Consider the following 27389-nt stretch of genomic DNA (forward strand, 5'->3'; position numbering starts at 1 on the left):
AACATTTCACAGGGATCTTCCGTCCTGTGTTTATTTTACATCAATAAATAAGCCATTTGTATAAAATAAAATAATGACATTTGATGAAAGTCCGTTTGACATTGGTTTCTCCGTACACGTACACTCCGCATCAAGGACAAGGTCAGCCCGTGTTGAAAAACACACCATACAGCTTCCATGGGCAAGTCGGGGTAGTTCATGATCCTCTACAACCGTCTTGTCTAATACAGCCCACGCTGAAAGTATCAAACCGACCATTTCATGGTCAAATTCATGCACACGTCCCACTCATTCATAACCCATTTACACCTGTAGCAAAATTGTCAGTTTACACGTGCGCCACAATACACGTGCCTATCACACAACGGTCGGCAGATCGTTTTTTGATGGTTTTCCCCACATAATTACTGATGATGGATGGGAGTGTCTGTGTATTTTTTTATCACCAACTTTTTCATAAATTCTTCCGTCTTTATCGACTTTGATGTTGATGTCTCGACATATGCTCGGTTTGCTTTTGTCGGGGAACAGTGTGCACGAGTTCTCGGACTTGTCGCTGAAATGATCTGTGACGTAAAGTTGAGCTTTGGTCAGACTGCGCTCTCGGCGCACTTGGATTAGACGTCTATGGCGTCTGGAGTCTGTTCTGAGCATGCGCACTGCGAGAAGCACTAGAAGAATAAGAATGAATCCTCCAGCGATGGGCACAGCAATCACGGCGGCCTTGAACCACAAGTCTCGTTCAGGATCTCGTCGAGAATAGTATACGTGATTTCCGGCCGGGTTCGACTTTGTATGTCCTGAAACGAAACAGGAATATATATGAATATATAAAGTATACAAATATCATAAATCGATGTTCATAAATCATATACATGATATTCAAAATCAATTTTCGTTTTGTCAATCTAAAATGGTATCATAAAAACAAGTTTTTCAACAGAAATATTCCTATGAGTTACGAAGACTAAAACTTCCGCGTTGAGGCTGAACACGAGTTTAAATGACGAAGCAGCCTTGTTTTTTCAAAGCAGTGGCTAAGGATTTGTGGGGTACATATGACCACCCCTGTTCAGTGGAGCCACGTGACAGATAGCGGTCACATGACGCCGTGGATGGTGTTAAAAGTCACATCGTCCGGTTACCGATAAAACAGAATTGAGGCAAACGACTTAAGTTTTACAGTGCTAATTTACTTGATCATTTGTGCCACACATTACCCCTTGACTTTAATAGACGTTCGTGTTTATGAGGGGCGGTGGGGTAGCCTAGTAGTTATAGCGTTCGTTCGTCACGTTAATGGCCCGGGTTCGATTCCCTACATGGGTACAATGTGTGAAGCACATTTTTGGTGTACCCGGCCGTAATATTGCTGGAATATTGCTCAAGGCGGGGTAAAACCGTACTCACTTATATACTCATGATTTTATATCATTCTATGTATTTTCCGCAATTTGAACTAACAAGATTGAATCTGGACCTAGGTTTTTGATCATAGCTAGACGCCATCAACTTGGGAAAACCACGATCGTACATCACACTCATATAGTCTATGGAGTACCGAAAGTGTTGGTTTCCGTGGGACATCATAATTGTGACAGACTGTACACTATCAAAGCACCCCAATAGGGCCTCTATATCCAGCCGGCTGTAATGTCACGATCGTTCCATGCCGTCGGCACCTCAAGGCGCGTGTCTGCATAAAACAGCAGGTGACGTCATAAACCTTCCCATAATACCCTGCGCTGCGTCGCGGAAACGTCACCGGCGACATAGGTGACGCTGCTAGCGGGCTCCCTTGGCGACTGGGAGACAACACGTCGGCACAAAGGAGCACTGTTTCATTTGATAATATGTCCAAGTTTAAATAAAGGGCTCATTCTAGACAGAAATACAGTAAAATATATTTATTACCCAATGTTTACCCTTTCCCTTCACGTGATATTTAATACGTATATCATGGACGTAAAACACTTTTTTGCACGAACATTGGCGCCGGGATGAAACTTTCATAAGGTTAAACGTGCAAATTAGAATTAATCGTTTCAACTGAAGTCATAAAATATACAGGAACTCTTTGTGCTTGAAAATAGAATATTTTAATGATGGTGGTTTTTGAGTGTCTTGTCACGTGACTTTAAAAAAAACCCACATCCATGTTTGGTGTATGAACTCTAACTTCATAAATATATGTACCCTGATACTTGAATACTGTGTGTACCCTGATACATGAATACTGCGTCCTGATACATGTACACAGTGTATTCATGCAAGCATTCATCGTCCCAAGACCTAAGCACTCTCATAACACTTCATAAACATTCCTTGGGAAGCCATTGAGAGGATATAGCCAATATTGATATACATATTTTCACGCCGATACCATATGAAAGTTGGTATGTGTCTTGCACGTTAAAATCTCTTTTCGTTGCATCTGTTTTCTTGCTTAAAACCCAAAGGTTCTTTTTCATCGCACGATTGATGAAACTTGGAGGCGACTACATGCGGTCTCTTCACCAACTGTAGTAATGCTCCGCGTGTACTGACAACCTCTAGCGACATTCTAACCGCATTTCGACCTCAAGCTTTGCCTCTGGTGGAGGTTGCAGTTTTTATATGCAATCACTTTTTTATACTTTCGCAGCACAGTTCTAAGTGCAGCTTGCACTTAATGCATAAATTCAGCACGTCAACACTAGTAAACGCTGACACCGGCCTGCTCTCTAAGGTTCTACAATATTTGTCCGCTTTGAACGACGATGTTACAATATTTACCTCGGATTCGTTATACCACGCAACACAACTTTCAGCACTGTTTACCTGTGCGACGCTCTAACCTGGCCGTGCGTTTCTTGGGGGAACCTTGCAGGTGGTGTTATAAAGTTTCAAAACTACATCTTATCTGAGCTAAAGCAGGATTCTCAGCTGGAGTTGTTGGGCATTCCTAGTGGCAGTCTGGCTAATATTGAATCGGTTATAAGTTCAACCTAGACAGGCGAAACTCGACAAGAGTGTAGAAGATACAATAATTTATTTTAATGCAAAGACGTACTGGTATATATCGCACTGGGGTTGATATAGAACCATTGATATGATACCCGTTTATTGTTTTAAATATCTTATTTTACTTTGTTGATAATTTCTTTGTTTATAATTTCCGTACACACCAGTTTCGTAAATCAAAAAAATTAATTTATATTTATATTTGATATGAACTAAAATTGCATGGAATTAGCCAAGAAAGACAGACAACGAGAAATATCTTGTTTAAGTTCAAACCAGTATATATAAATATTTTTTGTATAATAAAATATCCAAAACGTCAATCATGTTTCAAACAGCAAATTATTAAGTACGTGAGTCCTGCGATGTTATCCTACTGTGGCCTCTTCCAACAATCGTCTTATAAAGGGGAAACAATGCTGTATAAATATTGACGAGCTTGGTCGAAGCCTGCTACAATATTTACAATCATACTACTGTCATTGGGGACAACATACAAGCCGACTCACGCTTCCCTCTCCTTCCGTCTGCTCTCGGCAGTTTCCGTCGCGACATCTCGGCGACTGATATCTCTGAAATCAGCACCACTGGCGACAGTGACCATAGTTCTGCCGAAGTCTGAAAGGCTTGTAGCCTCAGTTATGTCATTAGAGGCTTTAATTAGCCGCGGAGCTCATCCTTCGCTTGCAGCAGACTCTGCAGGTGCCATGCTCTCCTGCCATCCATTGTCTCAATGCAGTTTCGATTTTCGCGATGACGGTGAACGCGGAGCAGACGACATATATCTAGCTTCTTACAGCCGGCGATAAAATGGATGGGATCACTGGTATGAATGCTTATATGTCAAGTCTGCTTCTTTCGGGATAATTGTAAGCCGGTGGAGCCTAATACGACCCGTTTAGACCAACATTACTCAAAGTGAACTAAATACGAGCCACAACATGACTGCTGAAGAGGTCTCGAATTACCAGTCAATGACGACCGGATTGTAAATGATAGAGCCAGTGGCGAGTGGGGAAAGACTGGATTGATTAACATGGAATAACAAGGCAGGGTAATAGGTTTATTTCTTTAAATATCGTCCTCCCGTCGCCACACTGCGACAACAAATCTCATTACCAACGATTTCCGCCATTTTAGTTGATGAGTGGACATAATGAGACGCTATCGGTCTGCCCAGTGTTATCAGAGAACAGTTGTTACCACGGAGACTCAACTGTTTTTCCCAAACATATGGCACCAGATAATCTTCCAGCGTCTGTAGATCCATGTACAAAAGCAATCATTATTTCTGCTTTTTGATTCATGTTTAACCAAAGACAATCTTTGAAGCAATCGCCATGGACCCGGACGCGCGCGTGTAGCAGTATAGGTCCAGTGTTGCCAGCTAAATACGTCTCCTATGAATATTCCTACGTCTTCATATGACGTGCGATCAAACGTTAGAGTGTAATTTAGCAAGACCAACTGTGACATAGCGTATGCTCAGTTTTGACCTTAACGCTGTTAAGAGCAGCAACATACGATGAGGATGTAAACAAAGACCACGACGTTCATGCGGCTCTACCTGCTTCTTCGTTGTTTTTTTCGACTGGTTTTTCGTCTCGGATAAACCAACAAAGGGATTTTTACACAAATGTTTGTTACATAGCAATGATAGGCTTGTACCTACCGCAGTCGATGAAACGTCTTAAGACGGTAAGTAAACAGACCCAACCATGACTGAGATGCGGTGCATCGCGTGTTCATAGGCGGGTATTTTCCTACTCCCTAAGGAGAGGGGACCCCTCCGGCTTTTAATCTCTTACTTAGTAGAGAAAACCTTCCTCAATACACAGATTTATGTTTCTAAAACGTTTATATCGCGCGTTACGCTTCTCTCATAGTACAATATTGATGGAGGGTGAAATTGCCGTTGTTGTACTGAAAATATGGCTGATTTATTAAAGATATTAGTTCAGGCAAATCGATTTAATGTTTTATTGTGCTTGCGAACACGGTTTTCAGTATTTGGGTATCTCATGGCAAAGTTTAAATACATCCTCGTATTTGAAAGTAGGAAGTCGCTTCGTGGGTTTTACACGTGCACTGTCGGAGGGAGACGGTGCATCGCGAGGCGGCGGGACTCCGCGGTATTTAGCGATACATTGTAACAGTTGTGGAAGTGAGTTAAGAGATCTCTTTATTACCCTGTGATGCTATCTGACGAGACTCTGCAGCACACTTGGGTTCGCAACCGTCTGCCCAGTTCGGCTTCGGTTCCATTTGGTACATTTGCCAAAGTGAGGTAATATACTTTCCTCAACGAGGACATCTAGCTCGGGGACTGGTAATATATTACAGCCGGATGGCATGGTCTTAGAACTGTATCCCATTGTGCTGCCCCCTACCCCCCACCCACCCCATGTTTTTTGTAACATTATTCCCCTCCCTCCTCTCACTGCATGAACCATTTTCTTCATTTTGAAATCGTTAAATAGAACTGCTAATTCTTCATACCCCCTCCCCTCCGATGTGACAAATTTTGGTGACCCCCCTCTTTCTGCGTGTAATGTTTTCATGACCCCTCCCCCTAAAAAAAACCCCAACAAAACAACAAGAAACAATGTCGTCGGTCCACCCTACCACACCAGTCATAATACATGGAACATGTGCTTGGCCTATCAAAACTGACTTAAACATATTTACGGGCATCGGTCGGGCGTTTTGTTTATTACGTTCGTAACATCAGCCCAGTACATCACGAGCCCTTCTTAATATTTCACGAGTTCATAAATCGCAGCTCAGCTATTTAGGTTCAAGAAAAAAACTTCGACTGCGAGTGGCTACAGTTTAGGCGATTACATAAGAACCCTTCCCGAAAGACATCCTTTAAGTTCTTGAGAATCAAGCTGATCACTTTATCTGGGCCCCATCAGCTGATTGCACGTGAAAGGGTGTCAGTCTCTATCTACCAATTCTCCACACGTTGATAACGCGACAGGACATTCAGCCGCAAGTAGTACCGGTCGCCCCCAAAGTGAAGAATTGACGATGTAGACGAACTTGACAGGCGAAAAGCGCGACGTCAGGTTAGGATACAGGGACGCCATTTTGAAAAAAAAGAGGTAAAAAAGACCTCGGGAGATTGTAGTCATGAGACGCCGGGTCACGTGACCATATCGGTATCCCCTGAAGGGGAAGAATGCCTGGATTGTTGGTCTAGATTTCAGGAAACGGATCTCCGGCGTTCAGGCATGCGTACTCGCTCCACAGCGGCCAAGTCGGGACAGCAGAATAATACATGCCTAGCTACGTATAAGAAAAACGTAGCAGTCACAATGGGATAAGGTTGGTAAAGAAATAATCTGTTTCATCTTATGCCTTATTGGGCGCAGGATTGATGATCCCCTCGACGTAGAATGACAGACACCAGTACTCCAATTGGCGGAGAGATCTCCCCGTATCATCTTGTGGGTTTTCAGGTCTTGAAGACCTCAATATACCATTAGGCGGAGAGATCTCCTCGTATCATCTTGTGGGTTTTCAGCACAGAATGATAGGTCTTGAAGACCTCAATATACCATTAGGCGGGGAGATCTCCTCGTATCATCTTGTGGGTTTTCAGCACAGAATGATAGGTCTTGAAGACCCCAATATACCAATAGGCGGAGAAATCTCCTTGTGCCATTTGGGGGTTATTTCAGCATTGTTATTTCAGCACAGAATGATAGGTCTTGAAGGTCTCAATATACCATTAGGCGGAGAGATCTCCTCGTATCATCTTGTGGGTTTTCAGCACAGAATGATAGGTCTTGAAGACCCCAATATACCAATAGGCGGAGAAATCTCCTTGTGCCATTTGGGGGTTATTTCAGCATTGTTATTTCAGCACAGAATGATAGGTCTTGAAGACCCCAATATACCATTAGGCGGAGAGATCTCCTCGTATCATCTTGTGGGTTTTCAGCACAGAATGATAGGTCTTGAAGACCCCAATATACCAATAGGCGGAGAAATCTCCTTGTGCCATTTGGGGGTTATTTCAGCATTGTTATTTCAGCACAGAATGATAGGTCTTGAAGGTCTCAATATACCAATAGGCGCAGAGATCTCCTTGTGCCATCTTGGGGGTTATTTCATCACAGAATGCCAGGTCTTAAGACCTCAATATACCAATAGGCGGAGATGGCCAATTGTGCCATCTTGTGGGTTATTTCAGCACAGAATGCCAGTTCTTGAAGACCTCAAAATACCAATAGACGGAGCTATCCCACTGCGCCATCTTATGGGTTATAATACTAAAGGACCTAATATACTAATAGACTAAGACGTACTGTATCAGTGTCTACCTGCCACTGCCAATCATTACACATGTTCGCCATTATCAGAAAAATGAAAAACGCAATAATTGATAAATTTATAAGATGGTTTACTTTTTAAACTGCCACTCCCATAGCCCCCCCCCCCCCCCCCCCCCCCCCCCCCAGATACACACATGTACATGGTGCTGTTCATGCTGTTGATTGGTGTTCTTGTACCACTGCTGTGAAAAACTCTCTCAAGTGGGCTTCATTGAAATGTGACAAAACCCAAACAAATACCGCGAGCGCTCGACAATTGTGCGTTACAATCCCCAAGTCGAGTAATTTGCAAAGGAACTTCACAATTTTTTCGTCGTATTGAAAAAGGCAGTTGCCCGTGGAGCATCAACAAAGAGTGATAATTAGTAGTATACTACCTTACCGCCAGCTCTACCCCTAACTCTCGAGTCTGTTGTTCCGTAACAAGTCAGGCACAAAAGCTCAGCGTGCCCACATTGGTTGACAGAGAGAGAAGGCGGGGGAACGGTCTTCTGCAAACACTTTTAAACCCGCCACTTGGCAGTGAAAGGGCATGATAGAACAGCTGCCAATGGATAGTATAGACAAATCGTCGGAGCCTATCAGTGAAATATAAATATTGAACCTTTGCCGTTCAGTACCTGTGCAAGTCCTCAACCCATACAAGGAATTGTATGGAACACCGTTTAGGTCATACGAGGTCATCGTTTCCTTCATAGTTGCCTGTAACTAGGTGAGTGAGTGAGTGAGTTGGGTTTAACGCCGCTTTGAACATTATCCCAGTTATACCACGGTGTTTACCACTTCGGTGAAACCCATGAGCACGGGTATAGTGCTGACGTAAATATTCGAGGCAAACTGGTACTCAAACCTACAAGCTTAGGTTTCTGGTTTGTCCAAGGGACGCAACTCTGCACAACGAATTGCGCTGCCTAAGCCCTCTTGAGTAAGTTCCTTAGTGACTGTTTCTTTAGCGTCTTGCTTAAACGATTAGGTAGCGATTGGTCCAAGATAATTATCAAACTAGAACGATAATCGAGGACGTCAATCCAAATCACTTCAACAAACGGCGACAAGTGTGACGTCACGACGTCAGCGCCATCTAGCGGCAGCGTGAAGCAACGTCACCCGCCCGAGATCAGCGCAGGCCATGGACGGTAATACAATACAAGCGCTAGACGTCTGTCCTGGTCTATCACAATCGCTGTGAGCAGTGACGTATTGCGAGGTGGCATGACAGGACATACTGAAACCAGTTTTTGATGTGCTAACAGAAAGGCGACGGGTGTGTGCGAGACAGGGGTTAGCTCGGAAACAATGGCGGCGGTGATTCCGTGGCGTGAATCACGTTTGTTACACACTTGCATGTCCTGCGATTGCCAATATACCGCTAGTGATGACCCCGGTGGGGTAGGCTAATGCCTTGATGTGCTTTTAGAACGTCGTTTACAAGTGAAGACGTCGGGACATTTTGAGTCACACTATTTGTCGTGAGGTCGGGGAAGGGCAGTGTGGGATGCGTCAACGGGAGGGATACACGCACAACGGACATCCAAACTGAATTATTCCCAAAGACACGCCCACACGCAAATGGTTAAATAACTGCAGTCGTTATTACATACAGTTCACATTTATTTAAATCTTAAACAACATACATTATTCACAAATGCGTGAAGCTCACAGATGTAATATCCATATTTTCCAAATTTACACATTCAAGAATACATCCAGATTAAGCATGACGTTAATACATGGCCCGCCATGTCAATCAGCTGTCAATCTATTTATTTTTATAATGTTTCACACTTTCAAAGTTAACATATACTGAACAGAAAAGTTTCGATCATGAATATATTTGGGATATTTTTGGTAGTTAAGGCTAAGCACAAAATGTCATAGAAATACCCCCAAAATATTCATGCTCCCTAACATTTTTTGTTCAGTATATATCGGTGAAATCGGTGATGTTAGGGTGAAAAAATGCACGACAGTATAACTTGTGCCCATAATACAATGCCTGCAACCCAACAGCGCTGCTTGCGTGATTCCGTCCGCCTTCTCACTGAGGTAAGAGACTATACTGACGTTGAACCCATTCCGACAATCCAGTCAAAAGATCTGTACTTGGAAATCTTTGAAGATACGATCTTTTTCGCTGAGCAAGTCGTGCTTTGAGATAGAGATCTTAACTATGAAAGACGATAGCACTGGCAGTCTTGACTAACTCATCGAGTCGAACACACTGCGAGAAAGTCGCCAGCTCAGGAGATCGGCGAAGTATCGACAAATTTTCATTTGAACCCGCACGTTTTGCTATTGTTTAATGTTGACATGAAAAGATTGCATGCCGATTGTAACTCATGTTTGTATGCGCCGTACAAGTGTTTGCGTTGAATGATATGATCTGTATTCATACGCCGATCAACTTTAAATGTGCACTAGCGTTTACATTTTATATGTGTTTACTCACATCCGTTTATGAAGTGTATCTTAGGTTAATGGTACACACGTTAGAAATAAACAAATCATGTTGTAGAACATCTATATACACTTCATAACTCTTACATAACTCTCCGGAGCCAGAACTATTTCGGTAATAATATACTCAACGAACGAGACGCCATTTTAAAATCTCAGGCTTAGATTTAATCTCCTGACACGTTGAGAGTGTGTTAGGAGCCCAGGAAAATTATCCAGTTCCGAAAAAGATGCTTCTGTGATAACAGAGAGATCTACGCCAGCGATCTGCATTGTCGCCCGCTCTCCCAACTCCACTGAACACATTCCACCATGCAAACATACAAACACACGAGCAAAGCAGTAACCCCAGGCTGGGAAGACGTAACATTAACTGCCAGGATATTGCCATCTGTGAGAAGTTCAAAGGGAGATAATTCCTTCAGGGCGGGTAAAATCCGGGCAATAAAGACGCGCGAGCATCTCGTCATATTTTGCATCGTTGTCAATTTCTTGGAGGAAAAAAGGAGGAGATGCCAAGACTGCAATGCCGATAAAAGAATACAGAAGAGCCCTGGTCGGTTACGGATACAAGATTTTTATCTTACACTCAAACCTCGGAAGTCCCGTATACGCGCCACTGTGGGAGACAATACTCGCCTCTTGTGCGAAAAAGAATTAAATAATTCATAAAGGTTAAAGAGCCGTATTCGCATTTGTAAGGAATTAAACCTATAGCTGAGCGACGCCTGTTTTGCGATCAAGCACGTTTGGGAGATCCAGAAATTGACGTTGCTTCCATAAATTTCTCTGAAATGTTTTTTGTTATTTCGGAAGAGGTTGTTTTCGATTCGGCATTTGTTTGGCAGTCTTGTATAATAACCATCATACTCCGTGTTCCCCCACAGGACCTACCAGAGACGGCCGTTTGCTGCACTTCCTCAGTGTATGAAATCAATTATCTTGAATCAAATAACATCGCCATCGGTACAGTTTGTTGTGCGTGATACCTCACTCTCAATTGGCAGACGCATTCTGTTATATCTTAGCTATTCATTCCTCCCTTCCGGTGTTCAACGAGTTCTGACCGCTGAATACCGAGGATGAGTTGTGGAATCTATATAATGTACGCAAGCACACGATTTTAACGCCAAACTGTCTGAATCACGCCATGTCACAGTCTGGACCGACGCATTTGACTGGATTAATCCTAACATGTAAGGCTATAACAATAGTGTACATACCTTTCTGTGAACTCCCGTTCGAATTAGAAGCTTGAACTATAGGAATGTCTATGATTTTTTCTTTGTAATTACACATATCGTCTTTGCAACATTTGAATATAACTGTCACTGTTGATTGGGAGTCTCGTGGTTCAACAAGCTCCTCCCCTTCTCCACACATTGTCCTCAATGACGCCGGTAAGTTGTCATAGCAACCGTGCCGAGTGCGAGTTACCTCCCCTTCGGTCTCCATGGCCGTATAACACTTGCCGATGTTGGACTTGCACATATAGCCTGTACTGACACACCCGGATTCGTTACAATAGCACCGAAGTTCTCCTGTAAAATAAAACAGATAATTTAACTACTACATTCATATTAATAATGATAATAACAGCGGCGATAAGCAATATTCACCCATTCAACATGTTGACCCGAAAAAGATCCGGGCTAGAATAGGTCTTCAGCAATCCATGTTGCCGTAAAAGGCGACTGTGCTTGTCGTAAGAGGCGACTAAAGGGATCGGGTGGTCAGGCTCGCTGACTTGGTTCATGCATGTCATCGTATATTATTTGCTTGGATCGATGCTCATGATGTCAATCACTGGATTGCCTGGTCCAGACTCGATGATTTACAGACCGCCGCCATATAGCTGGAATGCGGAGTGCGGCGTTAAACAACAAACAAACAAACAAACAAACACATATCATGTTACGTACCAGGAAAAACAGGGAACTTTTCTTATTGTGTGAAATCCTTAAATGTATTCCAATATCTTTACTTTCAAGTTGTAAATGAAGCCATGTAAGTCGTTCGCGAGGAGGGGGGGGGGGGGGGGGGGGGGGGGGGGGGGGGGGGGGGTGCACCAGGATCGTTTCAGGGAGGAATAAAGGGTGAGATGTTTGTAAGTAGTTGGCTGAGAAAAGCCCACATCTGCGCGAATGGAAAACAAAACAATTCACTACGTGGCGTTCAAAACGCCACTTGAAATGACGTCTGCTCTATCTCACGATCCCGTAACACGAAACAAAATGGCGGCCTCACAGGCAAAATGGTGGCCGATGGCGGAGGTCACGTGATAAGAGGTCCTCCTTTCACCATTAATAATCGTTTAACTACCTAAACAAACACCAGGCACACTCGGATAATAGCTTCATTCCTACCTCTCGACCTACGAAAGCCCTTCTAGACGCCATACCAATGAGCGCCATTACAGCGACCACCGTAGGAAGACTGCGCTCCGCAGCGAAATGGATACGCTTAATGGCCTTAGCATCGCGGTTGGGGGCTACTTAGATCGTCCTCAAGAACACGGCCCTGCCAATTGTATACTGCAGAGGCATGAGATCTCAGTGATGCCGAAATGTTTAAAACAAGGATATCCGCGTCGTTAGAGAGTAAAAAACTCTCGATCCAAAGCCACTCCAAATCAGACGTCAGTTAAGTTGGGCTATTTATCAATCAGCGTAGGGGTCAGTTCTTGCATGTCTATCTGACATTGATGGCTGACCTTTGACCCTGAGAAAATCCGATAAGTTTTATGATAGTGATAGACCGTTTATCTGAGACAGAGACGGTGGGGGTGGAGACTGGCGTGAGATGGTGAGTTTTATCTCAAGAGAGACCGAGCTCATTAATCAAACGTCACTGTCACGACTTACATAATAAGTTGAGTCTCCGGATTTCAAGGAATATCAATATGGCTCAAATGAAAAGTAATGCATTGAAAATTATGTCCATGTGAAACCAATATATGTTTATTTTGCAACTGAAGTACCTGGTCTAACCTTGGTTGTATCCAAATACCTGCACCAATGACAGTCATAATTTGCTTGCTAAAAATTTTAAAATTTTGCTTGCAAGCGGTATCATCAAACTAGAATAGTTATGTTAACAGCAGTGTTTTCTGAGGCAGGGCTGGTAACAACTCATAAACTCACAAACGTTTTGCAAACACCATGGTGTCATTGCAAAGAGATGGTTCGCGGAAGGCTACAATTGCCAAATAATCCTTCGAACTGCAAATTTCGAATTCACGCGATTCCACATGTACATTGAATGAGACGGTACGTCCATAGTCCACTGATAACAGCTGTTTGGATGACATCGGGGTGTGCGGTAGCTGAAAGTATTTTCATGGGAGAACGCTGTTTGCCAGTCGGCGTCGGTGACGGGTCGCATGTAGTGTACTTCCGACTTCTTTGTGGAGGATGGGAGGGGTGAGGGGGTAATCTACCCGCGGTCGGGTTAGAGGTACATAATTCAGTACTGGGCCAAATAATGTGCAGCATATCGTCCTCTGAACGACATTCCTATATCAGGACATCACAAAATATAGAGCTGTACATGAAGATAGTGTTGGTGACGTGATGGCAAGGGGAGACAACTGGTGATGAGTTGAGTATGGAGCATGTAACTCCATTCTACATGACGTTTGACAAGTCGTCCTAAATGACAGACTCGCCTTGGGCACCCAAAATTTCTCATCACGTTGAGCGAGTCCTGCCCTCTGCGCTCAGAACACGGCCAATAGGCCTAGTTTTATTAAAACTCTGATTGACAGGTGAGTCTATGCCAAAACTTGTCTTGCCAGAGGTGAGGTGAGGTGAAATGGGGTTTTACGTCTCCCGTTCAAGATTATTGAGAATATTTAGCGAAGTATGTGTGATGTGCACTCAAACACAGCATACTAACTCAAGTCGACAAGTCCTTCTTTCATCCCTGTTATGCTGAGCACCAGGCAGAGAAACACGACCATCTTTTACCGCCATTTGGTATGACGCGGCCAGGGATCGAACAACCGACCTTCGCTCTCAGGCCAGACCACGAAGGCGGTCCTGTCGTGCCAGACGACCTTTCCCTCCTCAATGTTTTCATACAGCCTCCATTCTGCCGACATAATCCCATATGAAGCTAGCTTAGAAAGGAACAGAATTTCTTAGATCAAACCAATAGATAAAGTCTTGACTGATACAAAACAACATCCATTGCTATAGGTTGATTCCTCACTAGCTTTCCTGTTACACAGTCAGTTAACAATCTAGTCAGTTAACAATCTAGTCAGTTAACAAGCTAGGCAATTGTAGAATTGCGTCTGATGAAATATGTGTTTGGTGAGCCCTATTGCATAGAACTCCGCAAGTTTCACTCGAACTGGACCCTAAGTCGGGTAACGTGTACTTATGATTAATATCCGTCACTTGTGTATTTCTAACCGTCGTCAAACATCGCCTCGTGAAATAATTGGTGAGCAGACGACATCTTGTCTGGGACATTGCGAAGCAGCCACGTTAGCCTCCACCGTCACTGTCTTCCTTTGAAAGAAAATGGACCTCGGGAAAGATGGCCGGAGATAAAGACGGTCGAAATAGTTGGCGGGCACTGACTGGAGTGTTAGCGTATTGGTGATGTTCCATAGAAATAAAGCCGCGTGACTGTAAATACAATACGACGTGGAACACTCGATCTGCACACCAGATCAGGTCAGACAGCCGTTTGACTGAGTAATGGTAGGTGCGAGGGTGTCATATTTGTAACAGGTAGGCACCTGCTTGTGGCTTGCTTTGTGGGAAGTGACTCGTTAGGGGACAGTCTCACATCCTAAACCTATCTCAGAAATGAGCAAGTATAATTTGTTACCGTCTTCGTTATCCCTCTTTTATTCCCCTGTCACCCAGTCCTCTAATTGCGCCTCTGAGCAGGGGCGGTAATAATATTGAATATCTACCGTTTTAGGGAAAATTGTGCTTAGATTGACATGCGCAGTATCGATTTCGTAAAGATTGTAATAGGGTGATCCCACCCCGAACCACTGACCAAGACAAACGGATAACGTATTATACCCACGTCAATCATTTTGGATATTTTTCCATTTTTGTACGAAAAGCATCAGTTGCAACTACGATAACCATGCTATTAATGAAATACGTTACGCAGCATTGTTTCAGCCATATAGTGACGTAACCATAAGGGTCAAACGCGGCAACAATTATGATCAAACGAGTCGACTAATGAGTCAACAATTATGATGAAACGAGTCAACTAATGACTCAACAATTATGATCAAACGAGTCAACGTATGTTTAAACAATGATGATCAAATGAGTCAAATTATGTTTCAACAATGATCAAATGCGTCAATAATTATGATCAAATGAATCAACAATTATGATCAAATGAGTCAACTAAAATGATCAAATGCGTCAGTTAAAGGGATAGAGAAACATGACCCCGTCTGAACTATTCGTGCAACAAATCAACACGTATAACTACACGAAACACCAATAATCGACATCCGAGTCTCCCCAATCTACGAACTACATCCATCTTCACGCACTGTTCCCCTGTGCAGAGCGGCTCGAGTGTAGGGTGTGTTTGTCTACCCATTACATTGCTCAGTATGAGTCTGGTGTGCAGTTGGCCAGCTAGAGTTTATCATGTCTGTGTTTGCATACTTTCCGCGTCTGAAAACGATCCTAAAAGATCGTAAACTATCTGAAGTTTGTGAGCTCATTCATTTTGCTTCCATTTACTTAATAAAGATAGAAGGAACAAGCTGAAGTAAGTAAGACGGATAACTTTATAACGATACAAAGTAAACAGTCGACTACTGAGGGTTATCGGGACCCGAGCTGGCTTTATCTTAATGAGGTAAAGGATACACGCCGCTGTTAGCGGGGGACAAGAGACACTCAAATTGAAGGGGTGGCTTTCGTGAAAGGTATGGGCTATTTACTCTACAATCACTGGCCACTTAGACCAGATCATGGCCGAAAGTCGCCTTCAGTGGACATCCAGCAAAAATAGACCTCTTGCTTGAAGAGGGATACGTCTCTGCCGGCATCGTAATTAGCAACGTCATCATCATCATCCCATTCCATTTGGTCCTTTTACTATCTGTTTCGTCATATTATAATTATTATTATTCACATTGGAACTTTTGGCTCTAATATTATGATTTTATAGTTTTATAAGTAGTAGTAGTTGTAGTTGTTGTGGTAGAAGTAGTTGCAGTAGCAGCAGCATAGAGGTAGTAAACATTCTAATTGGTCTTAATCGTTGCATTATTATTATTATTATTATTATTATTATTATTATTATTATTATTATTATTCACGGGGGGCATTTGCTTCTATTGTTACTACCTTAATTATTTCCATTCCCCGATACAACCGTACCTACGCGGAGTGAGTTTGACACACGTAGGTCAGATTACCTTCAATGATATGTAGCCCCGTCGAGAACGTTTATGCATTAAAAGACAACAAAAAAATATATAATTTCACAATTGTTGCAGAAGACAAATTACGTACATATCACATCAATATAAATTTCAAATTGTGCCCGTTCGTAATAAAGTGCGTGATTTTTTGGCTAACGTTGTCTGTGACTGACAAAACCACATTCAATTGAGTCCATCTGGGACGCAATACAATAACGGGCATCCCTGCGAGCAGGATTTGTGTCTAGGCCGGGCAGCGATAGTCGCGAAAATTATCGCCACACTGCAATCTAATTTCACACTACGGGCCTTAAAACGCCAAATTTGATAAACAGTGACGCCGATTGAAAAATCTCGACCGACTAATTCCGTCCTTATTACAAAATTCGACACAACATCTGATAATTGACGTTGCATAATGGAGGTTCCCGGGGCGAGTAAATAGTAGACCCAGACAAAGCTTGTCGCCCTTTATTTACCACGGGGAGTGGCCGAACCGAGAGTTATGACGTTCTGCTGATACCCCTAGCGATGCCCGAGGGGGTAACTTGGACGTGCCAGAACCCTGCTTCACAGAAGTCCCAATTACCTCCCTCTGTATTTTCATGGTCAAGAACCTCACTGCAAATTTTCTTATAAATTTTTCATTATTCTAATAAATTACAATCAATTCAAAATATTTAATTATATAAGTCGAAGTTAAATGTATTAAATGTTACCATTTATATGCACAATGTTGCTCTTTTTCCGTTTTTGTACAACTAACCACCCAGACATTTTGAGTAACCCGAACATGAAAGTACAATTTTGTATGAAATGAAAATTCATGGTGGTCTTAAATAGGCAGCAGCAAAGACCCCGAACGCTTTCATTTACTCTCGAAACTCACATCTTTAATAGACCCCTAGAGAACGAACTGACAATCAACAAACGCAGCCTAAAAGATTCGGTAATTGTAGATATAATCTCCAACGCTATATGTTCTCGTGTTAATGTCCCAGCTCGATCCAACAGCAGTTCGTCTTGTTTCTTCACAGAATCGATGTACGAAATGGAGTTTAAATGAGCACCCTCTCACCAGGGGGCACTGTACAGAGAAAATGAGCTCTTCCGTCCACGTGACTTTAATGAAAGACTCCTGGAGATGTTTTGAGATTTTAAAAGCGCACAAGTTCAAAGGATTACTTATCTGTAGCGTACCTCAGTGATGAGGTGTGTTCATTCTCTGACAGCGTAGAAGACTTGTGAACAGAAAGGCAGAAGTTTATTGTAGAGAAACTCCTCTGTAGCGAAAGATCTCAAAATACATATTTGATAATACGGCTTGAAACACTTTTGGCAAAGCAGATGCAGGATGAAGATAAGTTAGAGATGTTTCTGAATCTTGGCTTCTGAGTCATGGTTAGTTCGGTTGTGTGATGAACAACCTTCACCAGATTCATTTAAAACTTCAAAGTGCGCTGCCTAATTTACTTCACTATATTTACGGAGAAACGGGGTAATTATGATTTGATAAATATTAATCAAAGGGTTACAAAACCCCGATTCACCAATGACATATTACCTGTAGTAATATGAAGGCACCGGGCGTTCTTTAACTTCTTTTGAGTAGTATATATGATAATGATCGATGACGAACCGCATCCGTCTTTATGCTTATATGGCTGTCTCCTGAAGACCCGGGGTAGAATAGGTCTTCAGCAGCCCATGCTTTTCGTAATAGGCGACTAACGGGATCGGGTGGTCAGGCTCGCTGACTTGGTTGATGCATGTCATCGTATCCCAATTGCGTGGATCGATGCTCATGATGTCAATCCCTGGATTGTCTGGTCCAGACTCGATTATTTACAGACCTCCGTTATATAGCTGGAATATTGCTGAGTGCGGCGTTAAACAACAAACAAACAAAAAACAAAGCTTATATGGCTAACATGAGACAAGTTGAATAAGAAAATACAACAACGGTCTTTCCACAGCGGTCGACGCCATGGGGCCCTTCGTTCTCTCGCCACAGGCAATGCGTCGTAAGACGCCATTTTGATCTGCAGTTCGCGCCCCGTGGGTGTGTTGGTGTCACAAACAGGCCACCGGGCATAAACAGATACATTAGGAGCCATTCTCTGCCACAAGGGAGGTATTGTAGCGATTCCCTGGATGATATACAGCCTAATGTATCTTGTAGAAGTTATTAAGTCTCCAGAGCGTGGCAGTGACAATCGGTTGTCAAGTGCGAAGTCATAACTGCAGCGGTCATTACGATAAGAATATTAGTGGATATGCTGGATAATCGGTAGAATCCCGGTTGTAACTGCAGTAAATTGAGAACCCATCCTCGAGAGAATTCACATGAAGCAGTTCATTTAGAACACACGGACGCTTGCCAGTGTAGACCCGTGTGTCGGATAAAGCTGCCAGTATGCGATTGAACTTCACCTATACATAGAGATCGCGATGGTATTTTTTGTTGTTGTAAAATAGAACTTTTCGAATTTGTTGTCACGACATAAGTATGATAAATTTCGAGGTCGCCATGTGGGAATGTGCGAGCATAGTTTAAAATGAATATTTTAATATTGTCCGACAAAGATGACGAATACTAACATCCCGTCGGGTTATAGCCAAATGAAATGAACATAGGCGTATAATGGCCGACACGTCATACATTATGCACGGGACGCCTGTCCGTCTTGCATACGGGGGAGGGATTTAGGATCTCCAAAATGTCAGCAATAAAAACAGTATAGGCATAGGTCTGGGCTATGCCATTACATAACTCAATGTGAACTGGAGCATTAACGGTTTATCTTAACGTAGATATCTAAACTATTTGACGTCCGGGTTACAGACGATCGGTTTGAGATGGCCACGATTTGAGAGGGAGACAATAGGCCGAGGCAGCACCAAGTACACATAAATATAATATCTCAGATCAGTTCGTGTTCATTCAAACGCCGTCAGCCTCGCTGTCATTGTGTACAAAATGTTACTAGGAGATAAGGAAGAGGCAAATAGAGTTATAATAGCTCCGACACACTGTATGTCGAGGACCGGTGCAACATATGTCCTTAATGTTTCGTAAGTGAAGGGCTTGGAAATTTATGATACTTGAGTTGAGACCCGCTGGTTGAGCGCGACTCCTTTACCAGCTAGACCGCTCTTCAAGTACGCTGTACAACGTCGCCCTCACTACCAGGCATGGCTACGGTTTTTTCGTCATTGGGAACACAACTGGCTAGTATCCGTTACATTTTAATAATCACAATATTGGAGAAATAGAAACCAGGAAAAGACTCATCAGTTTTAGGACCAATCTATTCAACTCTTTTTATATATAAATATAAAAATATATATTAAGGTTCCTCAAGCCTAATGGTCGGTGTTCGTTGATAATGACCCCTCCTGGTGTGTCTAAAAAGACTTAAGTAAACGATAATTAAATTAAGACTGTATATGGTCTTACAATAAATGTCTTGTTAATCCTTACAAGGTTGCGGTGTAGTTACTGAGTAGATTATTGTCTGCTCAAACACCCTGAAAGGTGCTAATGGCGGGGACCTGCACGAGCGGCACGGTCTCGCCTTCCCCTGGGGTCGGGCCTCAACCACCAGTTTCAAAACCCCGGGGGACAATTAAGTCTCACTTGACTTGTTTACGAGTCATTTGCTTCGCGAAAATTATCTAGAATGTCAGCATAACAAGTGAAACATACCCGGTACCGGCCGCAGTCTCAGCCCTTACTCAAAGTCTACACTCAGGACACATATCAGCTCAAGCATTCCTCTCGTCACTGTTTCCCTCCCCTGGGAGCAAATTGACATTAATAATTGTCTCTGAATTCCAGTATCACGACTCCGCTCTCAAGTATGAGACTCGCGTAACAGTGCTGTGTGTGATTCAAGTTAGCAGATGACGCTTTTTGGAAGTCTCAAATAACCGAAAATTGGCATGTGGAGCTTATTTTCACCACTGTTAAATATCCATCCTTCCACGTTGCATGTAATCGAATTACATCCATTGTGGTTCCACTATTCATCGTTTGTCAGTGATGTATTCGGAAGGGGGGTATGCTAACAGACGGATAATGTACTGCTTATTTTCGGCTATGTCGGGTCTTTATTCTGGACAAGCCATGCGAGACGCCGTCCCTTGTGCGAGGCGACCCTGTCGCGGAAGAGTGTAGATTCCACCTCGATAATACACCGCGGCCAGTGTAGTCGAAGAGGAATTGTTCCTGGCGACCAGTCTCCCAACAGCCACAGTCCTGGTCTAGCCTTTAAATGCTGGTTTTAACTTTATCGAGAAAATAAATAAGTAGGTTGAAATTTAGAAAAGTTATAATTTGAAATATCAACCCGCCCATGTCTCAACGCTGCCATCTGCGGAATGAAAGCATGACAATGCAAGACGTCCACGTCGTTGAGGAATAAATCATCGCCCACCACGCTCGTAAATATTCCCGATTTTTCTGACACCGTGAAATTCATAGATTTGTTGAAAAATATTTTATGAATTTAGGCTTAATGCTGCTTGAAGAAGAATAGCACCCTGTCTGATTCCCAACTTGGTCAAGCAAATCGCCATCCCAGGTGTTATTGGCGCTAGACGGTAGTCATATCATTAGCTTCCCACTACACATAATTAGAGCCATTGTATGTCTGGTCCAGATGTTTCCGCTTAATGAATATTTCAGACAAGCACCGTAGAGATATCTACTTTGGCCGCCTCTCAGTCGCCAATACTTGCGCCCTATAACATTCACATTCAATGGATAGCCTTGTCTCGTGCATCATTAATCTCGATGCAACGTAGAAACACCATATAATACCCGAAGCAAATTAAAATTCAAACATCTTTGAATTCGCGTCAATGCCATTATGTAAATTACGACGCAAAAACAACGAACATTTCACTGTCATCCACATAGGTCTAGACGCATCACGTGACGAACACTGATAGAGATCAGCACCAGTGCTCATAATTGATGAGGATGTCTCAAACCTTCTTATTCCTTCTGTTGCGTCAAACATGCTGCCAAAACCGTGTTAGTGTTCTATCAGTTGGCATGTGTGTACAGGGGACAGTCCGTGACAACTACGGTCGTCTCGTTCAGTATGATTTAACTACACCATTCATTGTATATTGTCGGGATCTGCTGATAAAAAAACGGGGCAGTGGTAATCGACATGGCGACACTCGGATTAAAATGGATATAGCTCTGGCGCGCTCATGATTACGTAATCCTAAATTTGTGGGAAAGGGGATCAGATTTTTAATTATTAATTTGGGATCGTCAACTTTCGGAAGCGCTGGATCCCTGTCCTGGAACTCACAAAATATTTTTGCCGCTTTACGCAACGCTGCACTGTAAACTGATATAACGTGCTAACGCCTTATGGTAGACGGGGTTAACAGTATCAGTTCTCTTGCATCGTTCTCAGTCACGAGTCTTGCGTCAAACCCTTACGTAATGCAGACCTTCAGCAATGGGTGTTACAGTGTATGATATATGAACTTTCCAAATCCTCGGCGCCATGTGCCAGCTGATCTAACACTCGCATTCGTGAACTCGCTGAATTCATAAATATGAATGTTTTATCTATTTACTTTTTAAATTCATGCATATGTACTGAACATGAAGCGAGAGTCAACGTCAAGATACATCCACTTGTATGGACATCAAATCGAAGCTTTACCTTCTGGGAATCGAACTCAACTAACTACCCATTGCGCCACCCAACCTTTCACTAAGTAGTTATGGCTTCTAACACCTACGTCAACGGATGTCGATTTCAGAGTTGAAATTAGCAAGTTGTCAATTTTGTGAGAGACGACCAACCTGTTGCTTACCCAAGTGTTCATTTTACTGCCTATCGATTATTTGATAGCATATGGGCGCATATAGCAGCACAGATGTGAATCAGGCTCATATTTCAAATCTCGAGTTTTATTAATATCACGATTTCATACGCATAAAGTGAACAGCTTTTGATGAATGTTTTTATAATCAGTTCAGATGTATATAATGCCTTCTGTTAACACATGCTTCAAAACATTATTTATTTGTAATATCTTATTTTTATTGATGGCAGGAATCGCGTGTGCAACATTTCACGTTAAACCAGGGAACGTTTAACATGAAGTCTCATGAAAACCAAACTTAAGGTGAACGTAATTTTAAGACCCAAATTAAGAAAAGTCGTTTTCATTTTATATTTTATAACTTTCACCACCTGGTGGAATCAGACCGGCGTTTGGTACACCAATCTACCCGCCATATTCCCCCACACGCGCAGCAGAGCGCCCGCATCTCAACAAACACAGGGTCACACTTCTACTCAGAACATACCCGGGGTAGCCCCGGCGCTAAGGTAAACAAAAACGACTTAAAAGCATTTTAAAATTATCGATAAACGAGACCTGACTATATTCCGACCCTATTCACTCTCCTTGGCGATTCTCCTACTTGCTGGCTGGCTGCTTGACCACTGCAGGAAGGCCGCACCTCTCTGGGAATTGCCGTATCTACTTGAGTCTGTCTTACACCGGCAAAACTGTATCTAGAGCTATCTAGAGCCGCCTGTACGCTTGCCTCGTATCAGTGGAGAAAACCAACGTTTGCACAGAGCGACCCCGCGACCCTCAAACAAACCCAGAGATAAATTACTTAGCTTGCTCAGTCCACAACTTATACATATTTTCACATAAACGTTTAACTACAAACCTTTTCGTCAGGCCAGTAGGCTAACCTAGAGTGCTTTAACTTGCAAACCAATGTAATATATACACACACATGCTAATTTTACGCACGTTTTACACTCGTAATCTAAGTTGTATTATTTTCTAAAGACGTAAGTTCGACGCAGTATTAATAGGGATTCCACTGCATGTATCTTGCCTGTGTTTTGTGAATTAAAACCAGCGACTATCAAATGATGGCTTAAGAGTTACTTATTTGTTGAATATATACCTGAACCCTATAGAACTATGGGACATGAAATTCAGACATTAACGACAAACTCAGCACGTTCCTGGTTGCAAGGCTCGGGGCATGGTTTCCACCTGTCGTCAAACGCGACATGAACCTCCCATTGCCAGGCCGTCAGAAAAGTGATCTCTCTGTCAAGGGCTCGTCTTCAAATGTGATGTAAGCGTTACCCGGTATTCTCAAACATCACCATTACCTGTGCTGGTATTCTTAAGTCCGCGTTTGAGTGTGACGAATTCCGGTAAAACCGGGTTTAAGTTTGTTGAATTCTGACGGTGTGTTCTTGTGTTGTCCCACATGTCGCAGTTGCATCGTACCTCGCTTGAAATATTTAAGCTAAATTTCACACCAAACCCAGAATAAAGCTTTTACAGCTTGTACATCAAGGCGTCTACGATCCTGTTTCAATCATACGCCGCCTTCGAACTGTTTTGTATCATTTCATCCAAATTGTCACATAAAATATTTTGTGATTTTCGTCAAGTCTGAACGCTACTGTTTATATCGTAGCAGGGGCATTTATATCAAATATTTACTGGCGAAACATCCCGGGTCTTTGTGAACAATTCGATAGCGAAAACCAACATGGCATCCGCAGCGAGGGTTGTTGTATTTGAGTATGACAGTCGGTGTTTATACTTGGCGAAAATAAAAATGGTTGTCATCGTTCTGGTCGTGGGCTTTGAAGCAGCGCAGGACCCAGGAACATCTCGGAATGGGTCGCTTAGCACTTGGCAAAAGTTTAAACTCTCTTGAATATTTACTTTCCCTTCACAAGAAAAGTTATTTATTTTGCTATTAAAAGGATGAACTCTTACAGTAATATTAGGGTTAGATCAAGACAAGTTCTCGCCATAACCACCGACCCTATTTATATCACTTAATATTTCATTAGAACTTTAAAGTACTTTTTACGTTAATCATCTTGTGCCTTTATTTTATAAGATTTGATATTTTTCTTCAAAATAAGACGTCATATTTTGATGGATAAACTGGATAGTGGTGTTATGAGACGTTCTTTCCGACAAATGATAATGTACGAGCGACATACCACAGCCCGTTTGTCTCCACTGGGAGCTCACACTGATCGATAACCTCAGGCAAGCTTTTCTCTTGAAATGTTGCCATGGAGAAACTGTGCTTTTGCCAGGTCCGATATAGTCCAATGAACAGATAAAATCACAGAACTATGTCGTTCGCCTGACGTTGCCGAGGTTTAGGCTGAGGAAAGGACCACGCATGCATGCAGCTACCACACTGTTCCCCAGACTCGGTCCCCTAGTGTGAGGAGGAAAGGTGTATCTACCTTCCGTACGCCTCGCTTCGCACAGATTCAAAAGCATTGTACTGAATAGGGAGATTCATAAAAGACCATTACTGAAAGGAGATCATTTTCGTAAGATTGGGATCACTAAATAATGAAGTACATGGCCTAACTGCCTGAAGGAAAGTCCGCTGACAGTTTGAAGTTGGCCTTTTTTCGACCCATTCAGTTAATAGGCCTATTCTGTATGGCTGTTAAAAGACACGTCTTGTCATATTAATTCCCTTAAAATGAACCTGCCTTGCTTCTTTCTCTGCCTAACATGTAAACATGTGCAGTTCTGATTCGGAAACTGTTCGTTGTCCAAAGCACGAGTTTGTGTCCTGGTTCGTCTGTCGTCTGCTACACGAAGATTCCGCGTGGCAGAGCAGACGACAACATGCGAGGTATATTCATCAGTGAACAGGTGTTCTGGAGGAGATGAGAGGTCGGCAGAATCCTGCACTTAGCTCGGAACACACAGGGATATGAGCCCACTTACTGGACACACGAACGGACAGCTATACACAGCCTTGGTGGGCCGGTATGTTGGCCGATATTGAACGTAGAGTGGCGTAACGACAGCCGGCGTACATTGGTGGGAATTTCAAAGGAATGATGCTTTCCCACGAAATCTGGGCTACTCAGCTGATTGAGTATTTCGGTATTGATTTACGGCGAAACACAGAGTTGATCGGGACGTCGTGGGAATGTAGCAGACGACGCATGTGTGCGGGCGGGCGATTCTCAGACAGCACCGTGTGTGAATTATTGTCAAAAGACAGTTGTTATCAGTCGTGGGACAAGCATTCATTTGAGGAGCAGGGGCATAATGGGTCTAAACGATAAGAAAACGGAATGAACTCACCTTCAATTACAGCAAAACAATAGCCGAGAAACAACAAGAGAAGCGCTAGTGTTGAATCCATTGAGGAACCCTCTACAGGCCTGGTTCTTCCCCTCCGCTAGTAATCCTGGTAAACTGTTCAAATGAGTAACAAACTAACCCGTGGGTCCTCCAAACATATGACCAAGTCCAGAGAACCACAACTTGCCACAGGAGTCACAACAGCCCGACCCGAGCTCGTGAAATCACTGTCAACAGTTCACGAACACACACAAGGGCTCGACACCAACGTTAAAACACGCGAGGAGAAGTCTGCTAGGAGTTCACAAACTTTGCAAAGTCCCAAGTGAACAGCTCGGCACTGCATCAGTCGATGTTGTGTCTTGGGGTACATCTACCTCTCCATGATGGTATCCCACATGAGACTGTTTCACAAACACGAGTAATCACCATCAAAACATGCATTCACTAATTCTCCTCGGCCCAAAACACGGCTGATAACATACAGCGGCCATGCCGAACTAGCCAAGTTCAGCCCACTGTCAGACGGTCGTAAACCACCTCGGCGTTCTGAATGGCTGCTTCAAGCGAAGGGGTGGAGTTAAGGGGCGGGGCAAGTGGAGTAATGGTTATTAGCAGTTGTGTGCAGCCAGGCGCCATTTAGTCGGCAGTCGACTGATACAACGTAGAGTACTGTCAGACCAAATGGTCTGTTGATTTTGGGCCACTCTGTTGATATACCGATCGCAAACCGATTATACTGTCTCTCCCTGTTTAAGGAGAGAGCTTACCCTCTCATATTATGTCAGATGTAAGCGCTTTATGTTTTGGATGAACTCTACAAATAAACTTCGGAAAAGGTCCGATTGACTTTAATGCACATATGTTAGCATGTATGACATAATTATACGCAAGAAGTGATATGTAGATTTATCCTGCATTCGTTCTACTAGTTTGATGTGTAGATTATGTACATATTTAAAATAGCAAAGTTCATTATAATCGTATTGCAAACTATTAGGAATTAAAATGATGAAAAGTTATTTTAGAATTGACGTTTTCGATTTGGGAGAAGAGAGTTTTAAGCAATGTGAAGTATTTCCCGAAGATGTATAAACAAATTTTTTTACAATCATGAAAGGTTCTTTAGCGGCAGAATGGAAAAAGTTTGAAACGGGTGATGAATTTCACATTTGGGTTTTGATACTTACATCAATTCAACTGGTTTAAAAGTTAAACTATTTTAAACTTTGAGGTTTAATGCTGTTGCAACTAAATATGTGCAATTTGCTTTGAACATATACAGAAAAAATAAAATTAAAACTGGACTCAACCCCAAAAAGTACGAGAACCTGTACTTTTCTAATAAAGTGTTTTCCTAAATATAACATTTGTTGAAAATAGAATCACTTTAAATCTACTCTTTAATGTCAAGAAAAAGATATAACTTGGGGGTCAAACGCAGCCTAAATCCACATACCATGTATATCGATATCGGTATATGGTCTCTGCTATTTCATAGACTTGGATATTACATAATTAGTGTCGGTGTGGTCATTTAACTGCCAAAGCAAAAAGCCTGCGGGAAATCAGATAATGTCCCGCTGAGAGGGCTTGTTCCCATCCTTAAAATAATGATTGACCGACTCACGATGCGACACGCACTGCGCATGTCCGTGCCGCGCAACCGTTTTGTGTCGTCACGTGGTTGCAGTAAACATAGACTTGCTACGGTTGATGAAATTATGTAAACTTCAGCTTTAAAAATTCCTGTGAAATGTTTAACTTTAATGATATTTCAATTTATATCTTTATATGAGTTTTTGTTTTATTTCAAAACTAAACAGCTAAATTTCCTGCAGTAATATACCGACTTTCAACCATGTTGTAACCCTTTTCCGTCTCTTTTCTTTTACCGTTTTGTGGTAATCAGTGTTTTTATCTTGAAGTATATTCTGTATTTCTGAAGTTTCAAGTTGAAAAACGCTAAATGTTACAAATGTTACAAATGGCTTCAAGAGGCTACT

The 27389-nt window shown here is 42.6% G+C and overlaps 1 protein-coding gene across 1 annotated transcript; it reads right to left on the minus strand.

The window, feature by feature from the left end:
• Positions 1 to 25894, minus strand: LOC124116659 (BMP and activin membrane-bound inhibitor homolog). The gene is made up of 3 exons (XM_046478091.2): positions 25384 to 25894; positions 11027 to 11344; positions 1 to 800 (listed from the first exon to the last, which is right to left on the minus strand). Exons 1-3 carry the CDS (start codon positions 25442 to 25444, stop codon positions 358 to 360), a joined length of 822 nt encoding a protein of 273 aa, XP_046334047.1. The 5' UTR covers positions 25445 to 25894; the 3' UTR covers positions 1 to 357.
• Positions 25895 to 27389: the final 1495 nt, after the last annotated feature.

The sequence above is a fragment of the Haliotis rufescens genome, unplaced genomic scaffold (genome assembly GCF_023055435.1).
Source record: "Haliotis rufescens isolate VD_foot unplaced genomic scaffold, xgHalRufe1.0.p SCAF_43, whole genome shotgun sequence".
Taxonomy (NCBI): Eukaryota; Metazoa; Mollusca; class Gastropoda; order Lepetellida; family Haliotidae; genus Haliotis; species Haliotis rufescens.

What these genes read in the sequence shown, in the direction of transcription:
- LOC124116659 (XM_046478091.2), bottom strand. Translation starts at nt 25,444, where the DNA reads ATGGATTCAACACTAGCGCTTCTCTTGTTGTTTCTCGGCTATTGTTTT. An exon ending in TTGTTTTGCTGTAATTGAAG is followed by an intron (nt 11,345 to 25,383) that starts GTGAGTTCATTC and finishes TTTATTTTACAG; the next exon opens with GAGAACTTCGGTGCTATTGT. An exon ending in GAACGGGAGTTCACAGAAAG is followed by an intron (nt 801 to 11,026) that starts GTATGTACACTA and finishes GTTTCGTTTCAG; the next exon opens with GACATACAAAGTCGAACCCG.